The sequence below is a fragment of the Setaria viridis genome, chromosome 7 (genome assembly GCF_005286985.2).
Source record: "Setaria viridis chromosome 7, Setaria_viridis_v4.0, whole genome shotgun sequence".
NCBI classification, from domain to species: domain Eukaryota; kingdom Viridiplantae; phylum Streptophyta; class Magnoliopsida; order Poales; family Poaceae; genus Setaria; species Setaria viridis.
Genome location: NC_048269.2, coordinates 28,922,000 through 28,945,962, shown reverse-complemented (window position 1 = coordinate 28,945,962; position 23,963 = coordinate 28,922,000). Strand labels below are relative to the sequence as shown.

The 23,963-nt window shown below is 46.6% G+C and overlaps 1 protein-coding gene across 2 annotated transcripts; it reads right to left on the bottom strand.

Annotated features, from left to right (window-relative positions):
* Positions 1–13,917: 13,917 nt before the first annotated feature.
* Positions 13,918–17,311, bottom strand: LOC117865765 (polygalacturonase QRT3). 2 transcript variants are annotated; one of them, XM_034750006.2, is made up of 3 exons: positions 16,936–17,311; positions 16,407–16,863; positions 13,918–15,374 (listed from the first exon to the last, which is right to left on the bottom strand). In XM_034750006.2, the coding sequence occupies exons 2-3, from the start codon at positions 16,635–16,637 to the stop codon at positions 14,148–14,150; spliced, it is 1,458 nt and encodes a 485-aa protein (XP_034605897.1). In that variant the 5' UTR covers positions 16,638–16,863; positions 16,936–17,311; the 3' UTR covers positions 13,918–14,147. The 2 variants fall into 2 exon arrangements, with proteins under 2 accessions (XP_034605897.1, XP_034605898.1); XM_034750007.2 differs by having other exon boundaries at positions 16,959–17,311.
* Positions 17,312–23,963: the final 6,652 nt, after the last annotated feature.

Below are 23,963 nucleotides of genomic sequence, written 5' to 3'. Positions count from 1 at the left end.
CAGAAATGAATTTTGAAAATGAACTCTGGAGCTGTTTTTACTGAACCCTGTTGTCGGACGAGGAACAGTAAACAGCTTTTTCTTTTTCTTTTCTCTGATTCTTCTGAGAGATTTAGCACTATTTAAATTCCAAATTTTTGATCCTTCAGTTCCAATCACTCTTACACTTGTATTCCATATTTTTGACAATTTTTTTCTGAATTTCAAATTTGAAATTCAAATTTCGGTCAAAATTTGGCCGAATTTGGTCTTTTTGCCATTTTTCTTCTTTTTCTTTTGAATTTCCCTCTGAATTTTTCAGGGTCACTATTTGACTTCAAATGGCACTTATTACAGCCTCTCCCCCTTAACAGAATCTCGTCCTGAGATTCCTGGGGTTAAATCCTTAGTTTTTGGAATGGAAAGGAAACTGCGTCAGGTCATTTACTTTTTCTTTTTCTGTACAAGGATAGTGGGGTAGTGGTTCTTGTTCATCTGTCCCTGACGGTTTCAAATAACTCCGGATAGTTAGACTCTAGGTCTTCCGCTTTTTCCCAGGTAGCTTCGTCCGGAGTATGATTTTTCCATTGCACTTTATAAAACGTGATACTCCGAGTTCGGGTATCGCGTGTCTTTTGATCCAGAATTTTAATAGGTTTCTCCTCATATGTTAGATCCGATTCGAGCTCAATTTCTGGATCCTCTACAATTTCGTCTTGGACTCTTAGGCACTTCTTGAGCTGAGATACATGAAATACATCATGTATAGAGGTAAGTTGATCAGGCAATGACAGCTTATATGCTACTGGCCCTTTTCGTTCCAGAATTTCATAGGGACCAATATATCTTGGGGCTAACTTACCTTTTACCCCAAAGCGCTGTACGCCTTTCATTGGGGATACCTTTAAGTATACAAAATCTCCGGCAGAAAATTCCAAGAACCGTCTTCTTTTGTCTGAATAACTCTTCTGCCGGGATTGAGCTATTTCCAAGTGCTTGCGAATTTTCCGGACCTTCTCTTCGGTTTCCATAACCAAGTCCGATCCCAGGTGTGTCCTTTCTCCTACTCCTGACCAATTTAGAAGAGTTCGGCATCTTTGACCATACAAGGCTTCAAAAGGTGCCATTTTAATGCTAGCTTGATAGCTGTTATTATAGGAGAACTCGGCTAGGGGTAAACATTCATCCCATAGCTTAGAAAAGGTAAGGACACAGGCTCTTAACATATCTTCTAATATTTGATTGACCCTTTCTGTCTGTCCTCCAGTTTGAGGATGATAAGCAGAACTTCTAATGAGGGTAGTACCCATATCCTTTTGTAGTTGTTCCTAGAATCTGGAAACAAACTGGGAACCTCGGTCGGAGATTATGGTTTTCGGTACTCCGTGCAAGGATACAATTCGGGCTATATAGAGTTTGGCATATGTCGACACCTGATAAATCGTTTTGACTGGAATAAAGTGAGCTGATTTAGTAAGGCGGTCGACAATAACCCAAATAGAGTCATACCCCTTTGAAGTGGTCGGTAATCCTACTATGAAATCCATAGAAATATCTTCCCACTTCCAGACAGGAATTTCTGAGGGTTGTAACAGACCTGCTGACTTTTGTAGTATGGGTTTAACTCTTCGGCAAGTGTCACATTCTGACACATATCGGGCAATCCCAGGTTTCATTCTAGCCCACCAAAATCTTTGCTTTAAATCTTGGTACATTTTATTGGTTCCGGGATGAATGGAGAACTTGGATGAATGTGCTTCTTCTAAGATTAATCTTCTCAGATTCTCATCTTCTGGAACTACTATTCTGTTTTTGAAATATAGTCCTCCGTCTTTTTCTTGATTAAGTTCAGAAATCTTACCCTCGGCTTTTTGCTGATAAAGTACTTTAATCCACGGGTCTTCTTTTTGGGCCGTTATGATTCTTTCTTTTAGGGTATCTTGAATCATAACATTCTGGTGGGCACCTTGTTTTACTATTTCCAAACTTAATTTTCCCATTTCTTCGCACAGGGTTTTCAAGTTAGACTGGATAGTTGTGCAGTGGCATTGGGCCTTTCTGCTCAAGGCATCGGCCACCACGTTAGCTTTACCAGGATGGTAATGAATCTCTAGTTTATAGTCTTTAATCAGTTCTAGCCACCGTCTTTGCCTCATATTCAAGTCCATCTGAGTGAATATATACTTCAAGCTCTTGTGGTCAGTAAAGATACGACATTCACTACCTAAAAGATAGTGTCGCCATATCTTTAGTGCATGCACTACGGCAGCAAGCTCTAAGTCATGAGTAGGGTAATGCTCTTCATGACGTTTCAACTGACGAGAAGCATAAGCAATAACCCTGCCTTCTTGCATTAGAACACACCCGATGCCTGTTCCTGAGGCATCGCAGTATACATCAAAGGGTTTCTCTATATCAGGTTGAGCTAACACTGGGGCTGTAGTCAATAATTTCTTCAAGATTTGAAATGATTCTTCACACTCAGATTTCCATTCAAACTTTGTATCCTTCTTTAATAACTCGGTAATTGGCTTAGAAACTTTAGAGAAATTGGGAATGAATCTACGGTAATAACCAGCCATTCCCCAGAAACTTCTTACTTCATGAACAGAAGTTGGTGATTTCCAATCCAATATATCCTTGACTTTTCCGGGATCTACTTCAATTCCTTTTTCGGACAGTATATGCCCAAGGAATGGAACTTTCTTTAACCAAAATTCACACTTATTAAATTTGGCATATAGCTGGTGTTCCCGGAGTCTATTTAGAACAATGCGCAAATGTTGCGCATGTTCCTCTTCATTTTTAGAAAAGACAAGGATATCGTCTATAAAGACAACCACAAATTTGTCTAGTTCCGGCATGAATACTGAATTCATGAGATACGTAAAATGCGCTGGGGCATTTGTCAATCCGAAGGACATAACCAAATACTCATATAGTCCATATCGGGTGGAAAAAGCTGTTTTTGGTATGTCCTCGGGTTTTATCTTAATCTGGTGGTACCCTGACCGAAGGTCGATTTTTGAAAAGACCTTAGCTCCGGACAACTGGTCAAACAACAAGTCAATCCGTGGCAGTGGATACTTGTTTTTGATGGTTACCGCATTCAAGGGACGGTAATCCACACATAGCCTTAAGGTACCATCCTTCTTCTTAACAAAGAGAGCTAGGCAGCCCCATGGTGAAGTACTGGGTCGAACAAAACCCTTATCCAACAATTCTTGGAGTTGTGTTTTTAATTCTGCTAGCTCTTTAGGTGGCATTCGATATGGTCTTCTAGAGATAGGAGCGGTGCCGGGTTCTAGTTCAATAGTGAATTCTACCGCTCTGTCAGGCGGTAGCCCAGGCAAATCTTCTGGAAATACATCTAAGAATTCATTGACAACAGGAATAGATTCTAGAGTCACTGCTCTAGTCTTTTTGACCATTTGGTCTAAACAGGGTTGAACGGGTAATTGGAGTTCGAAAGGATGGCCTTGGTCATCTTTCAGGCTAACGATTCGTGTAACCATATTAATTCGAACTTCATGTGCTTTCATCCAATTTACCCCCAAAATAATATCTATTCCTTGACCTTCCAGAATTAAAGGATAAGCTCCCACTTTATTTCCTTCTAGATTTAAAATCACATTGCGAGCTACTTGATTGGTATACTGCGTAGCACCAGTAGCTTGAATAGCATATTTGACATCTAAAGTATGAACTTCTAGTTGGTGTTGTGTGACAAACTCTTTACTTATAAAAGTATGTGATGCACCAGAATCAAACAAAACCATAGCAGGGTAGTTGTTAACAAGGTACATACCTGCTAGGATTGGCTCCCCTTCTGGAATTTCTTCTACAGTCATATAGTGAGCCTGTCCAGTCTTGGTGTTGACAAACTTGCGACGGACAAACTTTTGTCCAGAGCCTTGGCCTGAGGTTTGAGCCTTTAAGTTCGCGTTTCCCCCAATTTTGGGAAAACGACAGTCTCGGGCGAAATGTCCTGGCTTCCCACAGTTGAAACAAACCTGTGGGGTCCCCGAAGGAGTAGGGTTACGAAACCCGAAAGGTGGTACAGTTCCAGGACGAGGGGCAATATTGGGAGCTCTGGCATTCCAGGACTGGAAAGGTCGTTGCTGGAATGAAGGACGATACATGGGTCGGGGAGGACCTCTATATACCATCCTCATCCTCTGTGGAGCATTTCCAAAATTTCCAGAAGGAACAGCCTTCCTCTTTAATGCTTCTTCTCTCTTTAATGTTTCATCCAATGCTTTCATCTTTTCTTCTGCGGTAATGGCTGTGCTTACCGCGGAACTGTAATCAGCGAACGTGCAGGTGGATAACTTTTCCTGCATTCTTGTATTAAGCCCCCGGAGGTAACAATCCCTCTTTCTGGTCTCCGTATTAACATGCTCTGGAGCATATTGGGCTAAGTGGTCGAACTCGTTGGTATATGCTAGAATACTGCGGGTTCCTTGTTGCAGTCCCAAGAACTGTTCTAACTTCATCCTCATGACGCCCTCGGGTATAAACTGCGCCCGGAAGGCTTCCTTAAAATCTTCCCATGTGACTTCCCTTCCCACTGGCTGCCTAGCCAGATGACTGGTCCACCAGGTTGCTGCGGGACCCTGAAGCTGAAGCCCCGCAAACTCGGCCTTCTGAACGGCAGTGCATTGGGGAATTACTCGAAATTTCTGCTCCATGGCCTGAAGCCACTCATTAGCTTCCAAAGGATGCTCAGCTTTTAAAAAGACTGGGGGACGTGTTTCCAGAAATTGGGTGTAAGACACCCCCTGCTCCGGCTCTCTTCTACGTCCACCGTTGCCGGTATTCTGTACTATCATCTGGAGTAAGCGGGCTTGCTCTGCCCCGGAATTCATTAAACTGGCTATTGCGTCAGCCAATGTAGGTGCTCGGGGTAAATCCTCTTCCTGTCCTCCGGAGCCTGAAAGCTCGGGTTTCTCTGGGATCCGTCATGCTGCCAGAATAACAAGATATCAATATCTACGGTGCATTCTTATCAACAACTCTCTGCATACTAATATATCACACATCACAGTATGCGTGTACACAAACCATGCTTATATACATACTTATTTATATTACATGCCTAGGAGTTAATATTTACAAAACCCCTTGGAGCCACTTGTCCATCATTCATATCTCACAAGAATATGTTACAGCATGTTCCAACCAAGTTCACGTCAACCGTCATAAGGAAAGATGCCCAGTTCTTCGGCATTTAAGCCCAGTCGTGCCATGGCTTCTTGCAGGACGTCTTGGTCCACGGTCATCAGAGTTTGCCCTGGGGGAGCAACAGGTGGAGCTTGATTGACCGAATTCTCGCTTCCGGACTCCGGTCCGTAGTCACTCCAAGTGCGAGAAGTGTCGGAGGTACTAATTCCAGAATTTCCTTCCATCTCTTCTGGCTCCTCTTCTTCTTCGCCTTCCTGTTCTTCTTCTCCCCACTGCTGCATGGGACCATAGCCTTGAGGATCTAGTCCATCGGCATTGGCATCGGCCCACGCAAACTGCTGATTACCCGCAAGGACCTCGTCCTGATTATCTTCCATATCCACATCAAAGCCTTCTAGATTCTCGTGAGCATATAAATCTATTTCAGGATCGGCCGGTGGCACTGGATCTTCTTCCATTTCTAGCACAGGCACCAGTTGATCTGCTTCTTCCGGGTTTTGCGGTTGAGGCTCTTCTGGTGGGGGAGGTGGTGGAACATTAATCATATTTTGCGCCGGTGCTTGAGCTTGCATTTCTTCTAGGGCTAAACGAAGTGATAGAATCTCGTCTAGCTGCTGAAATCTCTCCGCCTCCAACCTATGGACATTGGATTCAGCTTCTTCTCTTGCTCTATCCGCCATGCTTCGACTTGCTTCGATGAATCCTTGCAGCGCCCGAAGTTTCTCTTCATAATCTTCAATCCGCCTAGACTGCTCTCGCATTGCTTTCTCCATCTCGTGCTCCCTTGCCATTGCTGCCTTCTTGTACATTTATTTGTCATACCGGGCACCCATTGCTTCCATCCTAGTATCTTCGTTCTTCTGTCTCTGATTATAATATTCCCGGATACAAGCTTGATGTAGATTGTACATAGCGGTCATGTAGTCAGAAGCAGCAGCTACCAACACATCGTGCTCCACACGAGATGTGTTCTTCAAGGCTTTGATCCTCCGCTTCCATACCCCGTCATCTTGATGCTTGATTGGATAGAATCAAGCAGAGCTCGACCCTATTTCTACCTTATGATTCTCACACAGCTCAGTAAGAGCTGTCATGGCTGCCCTTTCTATAGTATCATGAAATTCAAAACCCGATTCCATTACTTCCTCCAGGCGCCAATTAGGCCGGGTATCATCATCTGGGATATGCACATACACTGTGCAATACTGCTTATGGCCGGTATCTTCTTTCCTCCAATAGTACTCTGGGGGACTATGAAAACCCAACTCTTGCAGTGTCTTCCAGAGTAACTGCACGAACCCTGGTTTGTCCAGATAACGACCACGAGTCCACCCATCCCTATCCATGTAACCTTCTTCGAACATCCTATAAAAAGAAACGAGATCAGGTCTAGCGGCACTCACCAAACCCAAAAGTTTTTAAACATGCAATGCAATTATGATGCAACGATTCCTACGTACTTTCAGACTCATATACACACTCGTAGAAAAATTGGTGGCATCGTAATCTCTCCCTAATAAACTATCGAATACTAGCGACACGCAGCAAACAGTTAGCATCTGCAAAACAATCAACCGGTTAACACTACTGCCACCTATGACTCTTGTTTTTATTATTTTAAAATAGAGTCTCAGTATTTGAAAAGTAATATTTGTTGATTATCCCAACCTACGGCTCTGATACCAGCTGTGGCGGAACCGCCCAACTTAAGCTGGTTTAAGTGCGCCTAATCGCTGTCGGGGCAGCAATTATTTGAAACGCACCAAAAACAGCATAAGTCCGGTAGTCCGTCGAGTGTCCCTAGGACTCCTCGAAAGATCCACGGCGTGTTTCATCACCATACATCAGGATAATATCCGCGATGGGATAATATCAACAAACATTACATTTTTACATACATAATTAAGGGGTACGAGTTATTACAAGACTTCAAGTTGAAACAAACTTAGTGATGCATAGTTAGACAAGCTCTAAGATTAAACATAAATAGTTTAGGAGAAGATGCGTCGATAACGGTTTTCTAGAGTATTGAGAGACTCAGGTCAATACTCTAGGTCTTCGGGGTCTCCTCCTCGACAGCTTCTTGGGTAGCTTCTGAAAGATAACCACAAGGGGAAAACCCTGAGTACGGGGTACTCAGCAAGTCTTACCCGACTAACCAATATAATAGTTTTTCTTTGGAACGCATGTCAGCCTTTAGGTGTGCTTGGTTGACACAATTTTTGCCGAAAAAGCTTACTACGAGTGAGGCCTTAGTTTTGTCTTTTAGTTTAGTTAAGTTGTTACCTAACCATTCTAGATGATAACAGAAGTAAAAGCAATCACAACTGTTGATTCATACAGTACTTGGCAACAGAAAATTTTATATCACATGAGTTCATGCTACGAAGCTTAACAGCGATCAAGTGCATTCATAACCGAGAATTGCGGCGATCCGGATCAATTTACATCCTGCAGGAGAGTACCCCGATCACCAGCATCATACGACTGTCCAGGTCGTACTAGCAACCTCTCGATTAGTAAAGTCAATGATTAGGAACACAACTACCCGGACCCAGGGATGCACCCCCACATGGGACCCCACGTCTGGCCTGATCCCCATGTGAGTTTCAGGCTACACCCCTGCCAATCTCCAGCACGTCAAATGCGGGTACGAAGCATTCCTGATCATAGAATTTACTAACCTACTGGGCTTTACTGGTCCCATACCCAGTAAGTGATCAGAAGTTATCACTTGATCAATGGTTAAGACACGGATCGGTCCTTAACCAGATTAATCCAGCAGACAGAACTACATCTCTAGCTTCTGTCTGGTTTCATGTTCCAAACTATCTTTCATAAGCAACATGTATGACTTAAGTGTTTGCCTTAAGGTTGGTAAACCAAGCATGTAAGCAGGTAAGCAATTCTAGACTTGGGTAGTTTCTAAGATTTGAACAAGTGGCAAAGATGTCCTTAATTCAAGGCATGATCATACACAAGAATAGGTTTCATCCAACTCCTAGCTTAATGCATACAATAACCAAATAACCTGTAACTAGTCACATGAAATAACGACTCCAAAATAGATAGGTATAAATGCACCGGGGCTTGCCTTGATCGTTAAAAAGATTAGTGGACGCCGACGGATTTGCTTCACAGGGAACGAATTCAAACACCTCGTCGGACTCCAAGGGTCCTTCTGAAAATTCCCAGAAATCCTCTTCTGGTGCTTCTGGATCTACGGCGCAATATATGCAGGGGTTAGAATGCAAACTTTTTAAATAACAGACTATACAACTTTCCTTCATGATAAAGTTGCAAGCCAACAAAGACTATACGACTTATCACGAATAGGTTGTAAGTCAACACACAAAAGAAATCTAAAAAGATTAACCTAGATTTTTATTTTCTTACTTAACCCTTCCTATAGCTTTTTCCTTTATTTTTAGAAAAAGTGGTAATTACTTTCTAACTTGAAAGTCTGATTTCCTATAAGTTACGAATTATTTGTGATTAATAAAGTGTTATTCATATTTTATACATTTTATAAATATTAAGTATTTATTTAATTACCTTAAAAGGAAGGCATTAAATAAATACCTAAATTTTTTTATTATTTTCCTAGGGTGTAAAAATTTTAATGCATAAAGGAAAATAAAACAAGCCTAATAAAATTGGTTTCACTAATTTTGGACACTCCTACAAATTTCTGTGATTAAAATGGTGTAAAACGAATTTAAACGAATTATTTTGCTAAAGAAATCTAACTTTTCCCGAAAATTCCCCCGGAAAACTTTTCTTACACACCCCCTCTCTACCCCCTCTCACGAATACTGGGCCCCCACGGCGCGGACCCCACCTCTCCTATACATTCTACCCGCCAGCCCCTTACTCCCTCTGACGGGCCCCGTGGGCCGTTTCCTTCAGCAGCCCAGCACCGGCCCACGGCTCCTCTTTCTTTTTCTTCCTTTTTCACGTGACGCCGGCCTGTGTTACAAGCCCATCGGCCTGCTGGACTTTACGGGCCTCCGGCCTCCGAACCAGGCCGCTGACTTCGCACCGGTTCCTGGGCCTACGCGACGCGCCGGCCCTCTTTCCTTTTCCATTTAACCACGCGCGCGTCACTACTGGGCCTTTGAACCGTGGCCCAGCAATCGCCCGTGCTCGGCCTGCTTCGGCTTCCCCCCCCTTTTCTCTCTGACGCGCGGGCCCGGGTGCACCGCTCTTTCTTCCTCCTCCCGCCAAACGCGCGACCGGAACAGGGGGCGGCGCGGCTCGCCGGCCGGCGCCCTCCCGGCGGCGGGTCTCGACGACGACACCAACTCTAACCCTACACGACCTCGTGTGCGGCGACAGCTCCCCTGGAGACGACCGGAGCTACCTCCTCCACGGCGACGGGCGGCGACTCCCTCGGCCGGTGATGACTTCTCACGCCAAAGGCACAACCCACTCAAACAACTAACTCGACACCATCCTAGGACCCTAAGGACTCGATTACGACTGCTCAAGAAAGAAGAGAGACAGCGCGAGGGGGTTCTCACCGAGAGCGGGCGGTGCGACGGCGGCGGACAGAAGCGGCGGCGATACAAGGTGTCACGGCGAAGAAGCTGGGCAACAAGTTGGTAGGGCTACTGGTGGGGTGTAGGCGGAGGCGTGGGTGGAAGGAATCGACGGGAGCGGCGGTGTGGAGGTGGAATTTTGCTTGGCGGCGATGTCTGGCAGAAGAGGCGCTGGCGGCAGTAAAAAGAACGGCGGTGAAAACGGCGGCGCGGGAGCGGTAGTTATTCAAGCATTTACCCCTCGCATGGCTGCCACCGTGGTCTACCCGTAGGCGTATGTGGCGAGGAGGTGGCCTAGCTTAGCTGCGCTGGCGGACGACCGACGACGGCGGCGGCGACACGTCTGGAGTTTCTGTCATCGCTTCTCCCGCCCGTGATCTTCAGAAGCCAACCGTGGTTGATCTTTGATCCAACGGCACACCGATGCTTAAAGAAAGTTACAGATAAACTTGAATTCTCCATCTTTTGTTTTGGCTCCAACCCGAGATAATCATCAAACTGGTGGAATTTGGAGATGTTGCTCGAATTGATTCTGAATCGACTGAATCAAAAGTTCAGTTCGTCAGTCACTGACAGTAGTGCCGACTTCAACTTGCCAATCCAATTCAGTGGCCTAAATCTGGTGTTTCCAATCCAACTTCTACCCAAACATGCTCTATATTGTCCCAATGTTCCATTTTGATCATAAACCAGTACCCTCCTTGATCTAATTTGCTCTGAATTTGAATTCAAAGTTGATGCCTAGCTGCTGTTCAGACTTAGGCATTTTTCAGAGTTTCAGTTAACTCGTGATAATGTGCTGACTTTGGGCTCGAGTTTGACCTCCTTCCTTTTACTGTTCTTGGCCAACATCACATGATTGTTGAAGTCCAAGATGCATACTTCAATATAATGTAGCTGTTCTAGTGCACTTGTTGGAAGAATTTTTCAGAAATGAATTTTGAAAATGAACTCTGGAGCTGTTTTTACTGAACCCTGTTGTCGGACGAGGAACAGTAAACAGCTTTTTCTTTTTCTTTTCTCTGATTCTTCTGAGAGATTTAGCACTATTTAAATTCCAAATTTTTGATCCTTCAGTTCCAATCACTCTTACACTTGTATTCCATATTTTTGACAATTTTTTTCTGAATTTCAAATTTGAAATTCAAATTTCGGTCAAAATTTGGCCGAATTTGGTCTTTTTGCCATTTTTCTTCTTTTTCTTTTGAATTTCCCTCTGAATTTTTCAGGGTCACTATTTGACTTCAAATGGCACTTATTACACCACCTAGGATTCCTAGGTGGACACTTAAAGAGAGAAATCCTAGAAATTCTCATAAAAAAAGAAAAACATCCGACCATCAATCGACAGATTCAAATCATCATAGCCATTTAATCTATTATGTTTTCTAAAAAATTACCCACCTATGCCATTATGAAAATAGCCTAAAGTAACCCCCTAAATCTATATACAAATTACCCACCTCTGCCATTATATAAAATCTTACTATTACTAATTAGAGGCTCCTTTTGAAGCCTCTAGATGAAGCCACCTAGGATTCCTAGGTGGACACTCTAGAAAAAGAGAGAAATCCTGAGATTTCTCACAAAAAAGAAAAAATATCCGACCATCAATCGATAGATTCAAATCATCATAGCCATTGGATCTATTATATTTTCTAAAAAATTACCCATCTATGTCATTATGAAAATAGCCTAAAGTAACCCCCTAAATCTATATATAAATTACCCACCTCTGCCATTATATAAAATAAACTAAAGTAACCCCCTAATCTTAAAAATTACCCACTTATGCCATTATAAACAATATTTAAAATAACCTCCTAATTTGCAACCGAATTGCCCACCACTTTTACTTAAAGCAACCCGTTAAATTTGCATCTATATTACTCACACGTGCCATTATTAAATAACATGATAACCCTACGTTTGAATCAAATAACCTTAATTAAAAATATACAGCAATATATTATTCTAAATCGTCTATATCTTGCACTATTGGTATATGATATGATAATTAAGCGTATAATGTGTGTCACTATTTATAAAGATATAGAGGAAGTGACGAGAATATAGATTTCTATGTTAAAATTGTATCACAAACTTATGGTTCATTAAACAAATTTAAGCGCATACCTGCGATGCAAAGTGAAAAGTTAAAGATTATAAATGTGTATGAAAATATTATAGAGTAATTACTAAGTAAAATATATTACAATTGGATGAAGATAATAAGTATGTATCTATATAAGTATTGTGTTCAAATATCTAACAAACGAGAGTTAGCTTGTGGTAATATTTTTTAGCAATGTAGTTCCTTTTTTATATTGGAGACTCCGCATTAGTTCCCATGAGACAACCTAGAAAAAAGAGATAAATTCTCATAAAAATCAAAACATCAAACACCAATCCTGTAAACTCAAATAATCATAGCCATTGATCTATTATACTTTCTAAAAAGTTACCCACCATTATCATTGTGAAAATATTCAAAAATGAACTTTAAACCTATATCTAAATTACTGAGCTCAGCTATTATAAAAAATAATCTAAAGTAACCCCGTAATCTTCATCCAATTTACTAATACATATTATTATAAAGAATAACTTAAAATGTCATTCTAAAATTTTATCTATATTACCCAAGTATGTTGTTATTAAAAATAACCTAAATTAAACACCTAAATCTTAATCTAATTATCTTCATGTGCATCATACATAAATGTCAAAAAGTAAACTAATATATGATTCTAAATTACCTATTTATGTCATTGTTAATATAAAAATACTAAGTTAAAGTATATACACATGATCAGCGTCACCATTTAGACCATTTATACATGTATGTGAGGAATCGATGAAAAATATTGATTTGTATGCTAAACATAATGTATGGAGGATTAGAGGTGCGATACAAAATGGAAAAAGTATGAATATGAATGAAAAAATGCATAGAGTAATTATTAATTAAAAATCAATTACAACTGGATAAAGATAGGTACATATCTATATAAGTATTATGTTGACGTATTGAAAAAATAAGAGAGTAGTAGGTAATCAATTTTGATTATTAGCTACAAGTTTAATTTCTAAATAATTTTCAAATACAATAGCTTCTTAAAAACATTAACCCGGGCGGGAGCACGGGTTACCCGCACGGGTTAATGGACTAGTAGGATATAATTAGTTGCTCCTTGTCCTATTTTCTAGATCTCTTATGGAAGAAATCTTCTTGTTAGACTTAGGTGACTCGGCGGTCAAATATTCTGAACTTGATCTTGTAGTCAAGCCTTAACTTCTTGTTAGACCTTTAATCAGATGTTAAATTATAGTTTATCTATTCTTCACTGAGCAATCTGACAAGTATTTTGCATAGTTACAGTGATTTATCTGTGGTCTCAACAAAATAATGGTGTTGGATTAGGGACCAGGAATCATGCTGATGTGGTTCAGATTTTCCAGAAGCCACATCACATGGTGACAGAAGATTGGACCATGGGTTTGCTCAGACTTTTGTGGAGTTGAGAAAAGGATAGAAACTGTAAAAGAAAAACTGCAATTACTGACTGACTAGCAGTTGGCAAAACTCAGCTCAAGGTCCTTTAGATTCTTATGGCGTGTCGGTGACTTGGGGATTGGAATTGAGAACTTGTCTTTCATTAGCAATGATTGCATGATTTGCGACTATCCATCAACATAATTTTCTGATTCTCTGAATGAGAAGATCAAGGGACATGGAGAAAGCTGGTAAACAACTCGAAGCCATATCTTGTGGAATTGGAAATGTAGGCGAAATAAACGGGCCGAAATATTGGCAGTTGAACTGCAGAAAAGTAAGCCACCGTAGCCTTGAAAAATTTAGCATCAAGAACCGACCGGTGTGAACGGATTGAAAATTAGACGGGAAAGCAGGTGAGCTACTCGTTGCGCTTTGGAAACTTTGAATGGCATCTTACTTTCAGCGCTTTGTTCCCGGGCCACTTCTCTGAATCAGAATGGAGAAAATGATTACTCGATCCGTAGCATGCATGATTCGAGAGCCATTTTCTGGTACATTTGAGAACGACAGGTGACCAGAAAACACACCAGGAGTCCAGGACCATGTATGGATCATGTCACCTATGATCTACTGCATCAGCGAAAGTACCTTTATTTCCCCCCCAGATCATTTCAGAATTGTCGTGCAAGTTTAAGTGGCTGGTCAAGCCATGCATTACGCTCAAAGCTTTTGAGACATTTCATTTCAAACAGCAAAAAATGATCAATTCTGGAGCATTTTTCTCGATCGAACGACTTGCCATCTCCCTGACGAGTGACGACATAACATGAATGGCTGAATCTTGTAAGGATAAGAAGGAGGAGGAGGAAACGAATGAATCACGCCTTGCTCGCAGCAGTCTCGCGAGCAGGCAGCAGCAGGCACGCACGCACGCACACTATCTCTCAGTTGGTGTTCTGGTCGACGAGCACGTGGACGGTGGCCGAGACGGCCTTGTCCGTGGCGACGACGACCTGGTTGCCGGAGACGTTCCGGAGCGTGTGCCCCGGGAACTCGTTGCCGGCGACGAGCGAGTACTGCACGTGGCCGATGCGGTCCGGGAACAGCAGCACGTCCGCGAAGTCCACCGTCCACGAGCTCCCGTTCCCCTCCGCCGACCCGCGCGCCGCCGTGGATTTCACCGTCATCCCCGTCGCCGAGTTCTGCTGCACGTACACTTGATCCACCGTGGCGAACTTGCCGTCCAGCTGGACGATGTCGACGCCCTTGTCCCGGCCGCTGAAGATGTTGCCGACAACCTGGACGCCCCTGGCGACGCCGTTGACGGCCTTGAGCACGACGTTGGCGTCGCCGAGGAAGAAGGAGCCCGACACGTGGAGCAGCACGGGGTCCTCGGCCACGATGCTGGTGTAGTCCATGTAGCAGTTGCTGATCCACGCCTGCGTCAGCCCGGGGCTCTTGAAGTAGATCCCCGTGCCGCCGAACCCGGTGGCCTTGTTGTAGCAGTGCACGCCGGAGATGGAGTTGGCTGGCCGGGTCACCATGATCCCCGTCGCCGCGGAGAAGATGACGACGTCGGTGACGGAGTTGTCGTTGCCGTCGAGCCGGATGCCCGTGCCCGTGAACCGCCGCTCCCCGGGGTCGGTCCCGGCCGTCATGTGCTGGCCCAGGAAGCTGTTCCGGATCATCGTCTCGTGGCCGCCGCTCACCGCGACGCCGTCGGAGTTGAAGTGGACGACGTAGAGGTTGTCGATGCCGACGCGGAGCGAGTTCACCAACGACACGCCACCACCGCGGTAGTTGCAGTCCAGCATCAGGTCGCGCAGCGTGGCGTACTCGTAGTCGTAGCTCCGGGAGCTGCCCTTGGCGGAGAGCTCGATCAGGTAGCGGTCCGTCGGGAAGTCGTCGGAGGCCCGCAGCGACCCGCCGTGGATCCGGAAGTTGCCGCCACCGGAGGCCGGCAGCGTGAGGGGCGCCTTGACGAGGTACGTGCCGCCGTCGAGGTGCACCTCCGCGCCGCCGAGGTCCGGGATGCCGCCGGTCATGGTGGCGTTGGACGGCGCCCGGAACGCGTCGGCGATGGCCTTGTTGATCGCGTCCGTCGCGTCGGCGGCGCCCGTGGGGTCCGCCCCGTAGTCCGTCACGTGGTACACCCGCGCGCCCGCCGAGGCCTGCACCCAACACGCAGCGTGGTGACACGTCAGAACGTTACACTGACCAGTGCGCCGCGCCGGAGCGCCAATCGTGCGTCGCGATCACGGCGAGCACGAGTAGCTGCAGAGCATCTGGCGTTCTGGTGGGCGCCCGTGTCGCGTCGTAGGTGTGGGGCAGTTAGTGGTTGGCGCGGCGCGAGCAGTGCTGTGCCGGAGATGGAAAGGGAGCTGGAAAAAAGTTGGTGTTGCTGCTGGTGCCGGGTAAATGCAAGCATACCAAACGTTTCTGACGAAAATCGCATGAGAAATTCAGGGTTGGTGCCAAATGTCGGTAGATTCAGAATTCCAGATGGCGTCATGGGCTTTTTGCAGTCAAGAACCTGACGCACAATTGCAGTTGAAGTATTGCAGAATGCAGAGAGGTGAATCCCAAGTCCAACGGCTCCGGGGACTCATCGTGCTCTTACAGTCCTACAGCGTGTGCAGCAGAGAGTTTTCTATGCGTACTTCGCTCGAGTAGTTGGCTGATGAGCTTGACGTTTGAGTATATTCTAGCAGTTGGCGAGAGGCACTCTCTCCAGGAAGGCTTGGGAGGATCGTCGACAGCGACCTCCGGCAGAAAAGGAGACGGTGGGAAAGCTGGGTGACAAAGCTCCATTTGGTGGTAAAAATCGTTGCTTTTTAAGCGTAGTACTGCAGAAGATGAGAAGAGCAATGTGAAAAGCTTAACTGCAAAGCAAGCCGACATCTCTCTCTGACTCTCTCTAATTACTAGTGGCCGTACAACTGGAGCCTAACAACTGCGCCTTCAAGACGACGATCAGAGCAAATGGACGGAAGTGTACGAGAACTACCAACTGCCCATTAAAAAACTCATTGCCGCAAGGGGAAAGGACTTTGGACCGTAGCAGCAACTTCTTCTTTCTTTTTCTGTTTTTTTTTTTAAAAAAAAATCGGACGGTAGGAGCGATGAACACATGAACTGCGCTACTCTTGAAGTGATGAGAATGAAAGATAATCATGCTGGTACGGCTTTGAGCGCGTGCTTACCGTTGCCAAATCTCTCCTCGTCGCCCCGAAGGAAGATCTGACGCTCTCCATCCTCCGCTGCGCGAGATCCCTGTACCGCCGCTCCCCGCCGGCCCCGGAGGCAAAGCCAGCGGCGCCATGGCCGACGGCGCCGTCGTGAGGCCACGCGCTCACACCGGCGGCCAATGCAAGAAGCAGAGCGCCGAGGAGCGGCAGCATGGCTCCTCTTCCTCCCCGCCTCGCAGGCTCCATGGTTGCTTCCTCGGCCTCTCCTGGTTTCTTGTGGCTATACAGGAGACTGACTTGACCTGACCTCTCTGCTACGACATCAATGGCGTCCAGGCCTCCTCACCTATCTCTCTTTTCCCCCTCCCTCTTTATCTGTGGCACTGGCACCACGCCTCTGCCCCCTTGCTGCTGGAATGCCAATGCTTTGCCTTTGAGAGGTGTGCGTGTGGGGTCATTACAGGCACCTGGGCTGCACAGAGGAAGAGATTAAGAGAGGATAGAGAGTTATATATACAGGTTAAGCTTGCGTTGCGATGGTTACAAGGCTGGTTGAAGGGGTCACACTCGTCATTGTGCTTCAACGGCGGAGCCCGACCGAAAGCGAAGCGGGGGGGAAAAGGCACGGAGGCTTCGATAATTGCTTGACGAGTCGATTCAATCCCGCCCTCGTTCCTGCCAACTCCCTCTCCAGCGCGGACGGGACGACATCGAATTGTAATCACGGACGGATGGACGGTGGTTGGAGCAGGCCGGAATTAACTTTTTGCCAACGGTAACTCTTGGCGTCAAGGTGATTAGCAGACTAGATTAACCCCGGCGGGCCCTGCACCGGACGCGTGTACGAAGAATCACCGGAGCCGCGCGGATCTGGGTTCTAGAAGCACAGTGGAGGATGGTTGTGCAGTGCACCTGCTTCTTGGTGTGTTGTGTTGGGTGCCCTGTTTGTTTAATCGGATCGGAGGAAAGAGCCCGAGGAAAGTTGCTTTGGTGCGTCAGTGCGGCTGCTTGGCTTTGGTTGCCTGCCGTGCCGGCGGCCCTTGCTTTCACAATCTTTCCCCCCGTCTCCTTTGATCCTTCCCCCTTCCTTTCGACCTTTCCTTTCCTTTCCTTGGGTGCTCTGCATCAGCGTGCTCTCCCTTCCTTTCTTCCCTTATTCCCTCAACTCATTGCTTGATGAGATGCTCAGAATTTCTTGCAGGGGCACCATCATCTCATCTGATGTAATCTTTTCTTTTTTAACACGGTGGAATATGCTGCATGCATGTGGAGATTGTTACTGAATAGCAAGTTCAGAGATGAATAAAAGCTGCCTGCATTTGCTGCACCGGCATTGAGCCAATGAGCGCTGCAACAGAGAAAGAAAGCTCCCTAACGTTGGAGGCTAGCTTGATCTGAGTGGGACTTCTTATGGAAAAGGTAGTGATGGAGTGAGTGGAGGTCACAGAGGAGCGTGGAGTGAGTGTGTGGCTGCTTTCTTACGATCTTCTTTTCCAACAAACCTGAAATGCTTGCGCTTTACACTTAGGACGGCACGATCCTGTCCCCAAACAAAGCATCATATTTCTGCTGGACCTAAAATCGCAGAACAAAAAGAAGCGTCCGTACGCAGCACCACTAACTAACTTTAGTTTTACAAATTCTTAAAAATTGTATTGAAGATCTGTATAGAGCTCTTGGTTTGCGCGAACACGCACGATCGCTGCAAGATGGGTCGACGAGCAGCCTCAATATAATAACGCCTGATTGAGTTTGCAGTTGCACACCTCTGAGCTCGCAACGCATCGCAATCGCAAAATACACTTTTATGAAGGGTTGCTGCTGCGGTTCGATCGATTCGCTTTACGGCCACCGGATCGGATCGGATCAGACCACGCAAAACTTTGTTACGAGGGTAAATACGCTTGTGAAAGGAATGTCAACGAGAAAGGGCAGGCAGGCGGTGCCTCTGCAGGAAGTTTCCACTGCAGGGACTCTGGCAAGCGTATCCCCAAGCTGGCATGCATCCGCTAGCAAGCTGTTTGATTTGTCCGGGCGGGGGATGGAAATAACGTAACGGATGCGCCCCTGGCCGGCGTCCCTATCATCACCACCGGGCTCCTTGATCGGTCGATCGCCGCGCTCCGGAAGCAAAGCAACCCTCGGCGCCCCCGTCCAAACGCGCCCGCAGATGCGATGCCGACGAGCGTCGTCGACGGGTGGGGGGGCCATGCTTGCTCCCGGCCGGGGGCTGGTTGGTTCTGCGGTGCACGCACGCGTACGCGCACGGTGGCCGATGATTGGTTTGCCGCGGTGGTCATGGGCTAGGTAGGCGGTTTCGTGTTCGGCCGGGCGTCGTCTGATCTCATCTCGTCTGCATCCTCCGATCCCAATCCCACCCAGGGTCAGAAGGTTTGGTGAGTCGCCGGAGCTAGACAATGCCGTTTCCAACGGTGGAACTAACTAACTAACACACACAATGGCAAGCTGCAGAACCGTACGTCTCTCCAGCTGCGGCCAACGTCACAGGCCAGAGGCCACGAGGCCACACACATGTGAACATCACAAACCTCCTCTCCGCACGCTGCAGAAATGCTGGCCATCGATCGAGCAGGTTCACAGCCCTGAACAGGCAAACAGTGTAACTAGTGAACGACAGGAGGAGGTACCTTCTGTGTCAGTCTAATAGCCGCAGCAGGTCAGGGACGCACCATGCGGCTCTGGTACGTACGCGCACGCAAGAGGGTGCCGATCGTGCGCCCAATGCCTAATTCAGGGGAGCCATGATCGCATCGCATCGGATTGGATCAGGGTATGTTTGAGAAAGGCGAGCGCGCGTGTGCGTACGTAGCGGGAGGAAAAATGAGAGCCTCGCGAATGGATTGCACTTGCTGCTGCTGCCGCTGCCGCCGCCGTTTAACTTGCCCCATGCCGAGATCATCGGTCACGTACCTAACGAAGAAAAGGACGCGCACGCGCAAGGGAAACCGGACGGACCTAACCGTATGGTAATCCGACTTGGACACGGCGACGAGAGTGCACGACGCTCATCGCTACGCACAGCGCAACGATAATCACGCGCGACTGACTCCATCGATCGCCCGATCCCATGAACAAATTATTCCGATCAGACCTGATGGATTGCGTACGTTCTTGGAAAACCATGTCGTTCCATTGGAAACTCTTGCTCGCTTGGTAGTGCGAGCCGCTCTTTCTTCTGGACCAGCCGGGTTTCGTTGGACCAAGGAAGGAGGACCTTTGCAAAGACCGTGGAGAGTTAGGCAGGTTGAGATTATGTTGAGTAAATTATTGGTCAAAATCTGCTTCCTCGCTTTGCCTACAATTTGCTTACTTGTAGACAGACGCTTTGGTTGACAGAGATTGACCTGATCGCGTCAAAAATCAATTTTAACTTTGGGACATCCAACATTTCTAGACGAACTAGTATAGTTACTATATCATAAATTAGTCATTGGATCACAAAAATAGGCCACAAATCTGACAGGATCCCGGGCTTCAAACAAACTTGGGCCTTCACTCTAATGCACGATATAACCGGGCGTAGTTCCCCCATTAATTGGGCCGCATCGCTCCGGGCAGTTGGTATTTGTAACACCGACGGCCCCTTGTGCCCGCGCGCGCCGCCCGGCGTCGTCCCCCTCCGGCCACGGCGGCGATCTCCGCGGACGACGCCGCGCGCGCGGCTTCGGAGAAACGAGACCCCGGCGCATGTGGTTTGTCGGACCAGACGGCCGGGACGCCGCCACGCGATGGGAACGCCGACCAACCACGTCCGGGCGCCCCTCGCTGCGCCCGGCGCGCCCATCTCTCTGTGTCGCCGCCGCCTACGCACGGCACGGCATGCAGCAGCGCTCGGCCGAGACATCCGGCGGCGGCGCAGGACGTACACGCGCGTCTTACCGTTCCAACTACATGTCTGCAGCCAGAAAACTGCCGAAGCATGCATCGTCCGTCGCAGAAGGTAAGAGGCGCCGGGTTGCCGTAGTCCAGCATGTGGCTGGTGCGCACATACGCATTGCAAGAGGCCGGGTGGTCTCCCAAATTCATTCAGGGGGACAAGGAACGCACGTACCTAGCCGGAGGTCGCGAGCTGCTCTCAGTTGCTAACAAGCCCCCCCCCCCCCCCCCCCCCCCCCCCCCCACACACACACACACACACACAAAGATCATGCATCCATATCGATCATGTGCCTAACGCAACGATCGACCAAAGGCGCGCAACTTAGCGGCAGCTAACTGCATAATTCGGGCTCCTTTGACAGGACTCCTCGCAAGGAGCTTCTTGTGCGGAGCCGGAGCTGCGGAGCCATTTTTTGAGCTCCGCCATACAGATCTAAAACGGCTCCGGCTCCTCCCAAATGTGCCAAAAAAGGCTCCGAGATCGATGCCGTTGGGTGCGACTCCGACTCCTTCGTGCTTGCTTCGGTAAGTGCGCGGAGCCGGAGCCCCACCAAAGAAGCCCTTCGTCTGTCATCCACCGTACCATATACTATGATCAGGTCATCTACCAGAGCTTGGGCGATCATGGTGCTGGTGGTGGGCTAATATTACGATGGTGATGCGGGTGAGGGTGGGGCTACGGCACAAGTTTGCTGTCAAGAACCTACTTGAAGTTGTACTACCAAAGCTTGGGTGAAGTGTCGCAGATGTTTACGTTTTGTTTTTATTCCAGGAGGTTCTTTCACCTCTATGTATTGATGTGTATTTGTGCCTTCAAATCTTTCTAGTCACGTTTCATACATTAAAATAGCTTTAAATCAAAAGGTTGTCGATTACAAAGCTGTAAATCCACATTGAGTTCTATAATGCTCAGATAGAGACTACATCCAGTACCATATAAAAGAGTTATGATGTATATTTTTTAAAAGAAAATCATCCATGGATGGACTAAATCCAGGGGGGATGATGAGCTATTTAACCCTGACCACTTTCTCCATCACAGCTAGCTACTCCATCGGTCGGATCGGAGTCTGTTTGAGAAATACAGATGCGTGCGTACGCAGAGGGAGAGGAAAAATGGGAGCCTCGCGAATCGCTCGCATTTGCTGCAGCTGCCGTTTAACTAATTAACTGCCCCCATACACCTTGTATCTCACGTACCTGACGAAGAAAAGGACGCACGCAAAGGTGACTGGACCTAATTAACCGTATGCGATGCGACGTGGACGGCGACGAGACGACGCTCGCTCACTAATACACACACAGTACAGCACAATGATAGTCACGCGCGAGTCCGTCGATCGCCGATCCCATGAACGCAACTCTCAGTAAGACGAGCTGGGATCTGGGCTGTGATATTTGTGGACCGTCCGAAGTACAATATTCTGGCACGGTCCAAAGTGTACGGCACCATAAATTCTGGATCGTGTGGGCACGGCACGGATGCAAGGGCGGTACCGTGTCTAGGATCTTAGCACGACTGGTAACGTAGCACGGCACGTATATTGGGTCGTGCTTGGGCCGGCACGGCACGAAAATAGCTCATTAACATATCCGTAAATTATACCATACTAACATCATTCGTTCTATATGTCATGTAGCTTAACATCGGAAACCATAAAATCTGCCTTACTGGAATCGTGATAATGACCATTCATAACATAATAATGATGCGTTCTCGTATGGACACAAGTAGTCATAAGATTCACCTACAATATTTATATGATATGGTTTGATTCCTCTATTAATTTTATAAATTATTTTCTATGTATGAGAGCAAAAATATGTGCAAACAAATAAGCACCGATAAAAAATAAACACATGCGTTGCAAGGGTTGTATTTGGACTGGCACGGCATGAAGACGTCGGCGTGCCACGAGCCGTACTTGGGTCTAGTAAGAGACTTGTTATGCCATGCCAGCATGGCACAACGTGCCTAGCATGCCTAGAAGTCTAGGCCCTTGTTTAGTTGTCAAAATTGGGAGTGCCAAAATTATTGTTCCGGCACTGTAGCACACTGTAGCGTTTCGTTTGTATTTGTGAATTATTGTCCAAATATTGACTAATTAGGCTCAAAAGATTCGTCTCGCAAAGTACAACAAAACTGTGCAATTAGTTTTTAATTTCCTCTACATTTAGTACTCCATGCATGTACCGCAAGTTTGATATGATGGGGAATCTTCTTTTTGCATAGTGCCAAAGTTGGGAGTTGGGGGTGAAGTAAACAAGGCCCTAGGCATGATGAGGCACGAAACACGAGAGGTTCAGACCGTGCCAGCATGGCATGGTTCAAGTCCCAGCTCTAAGTAAGGGGGTGTTTAGATCCTGGAACTAAAATTTAGTCCGTGTTACATCGAATATTCGGAGGCTAATTAGGAGGATTAAATATGAGTTAATTATAAAACTAATTACACGATGGAGACTAAACGGCGAGACGAATCTATCCGGTCTAATTAATCCATCATTAGTTAAATTATGGACTAATTAGACTTGATAGATTCATCTCGCCGTTTAGCCTCCATCTGTGCAATGGGTTTTGTAAATAGTCTATGTTTAATACTTCTAATTAGTATCTAAATATTTGATGTGATAAACTCTACCGTTTACCAACAGGCCGCCAGCTCCCTTTCCTTTCCCTCGGCCTAGCTAACCAGCCCACTCCTCCCTCCGGCCTGGCCCGCCACCACCTCCTCCTCCCAGCTAGGCAGGCCGTCCGGCCCAGCTATTTGGCCTAGCCCGCACGCCGGTCATCTTCCTCCCCATCCCCTCCTCCCTCTCGCCGCTAGCAGTTCACCCCCCGGTGCGCACACCACTTACGCCGCCGCAATCCGCCTCCCCCGACCATCCCCTACCACCCTAAGCCGTGCATTGGAGACACCACGCGAAGCCACGTCGCCCTGGCATCTCACCCCATGCCAAAACCATTCCCCCTGCCTCTCCCTGCCTCTGTATGCGCCCGTGGCCCGGCATGGCCTCGCCGGCAGTTAACACTGTGACCCACGGCCACAACTTGTTTGCTGCTCGATTATTCCCTAAAGGTAAAGATAATACCGTTATAACTCTTTCTATTTTCCTTTCTTCTTACTCTAATAACCATTCTGTTTAACGTTGGTAACAAATTGGGATGGTATCGTATTGTTTAAGTGTGGATGCCTGGAGGGGCGGTCCTCACACATCTTTACGAACACATGCATGCAATCCTACCTCTATGAGTATCTTCGAAATACTGAGCCGGTAAATCCTCGAGATTGACGAAGTCACCACGACACCTCCTGTCGACAGGCACGTCGACTACCACTAAGCCGGTTAAATCCTGAAATAAATTCGGAAAAATACGAGTACTAATGCTGAGTAAGGACTCGAATCTGGAGTAAGGACTCGAATTTGAAGGGCAGGTTCCACCTTATGGAACCTTACTAGCTGAGCTAAAAAATCAGTTTTTCTTCAAAATAATATTATATACTCCCTCCGTCCTAGAATATAACTACGTTTAGACTTTTTCAAAGTCAAATATTTTCAACTTTGACCATGAAGAGAGAAATAATCATAAAGACTAGTAGCATAAAGATTATGTTAGTAGATTTATCATGAAACCAACTATTATAATATGTAACTTTTTATTTGAAATAAATT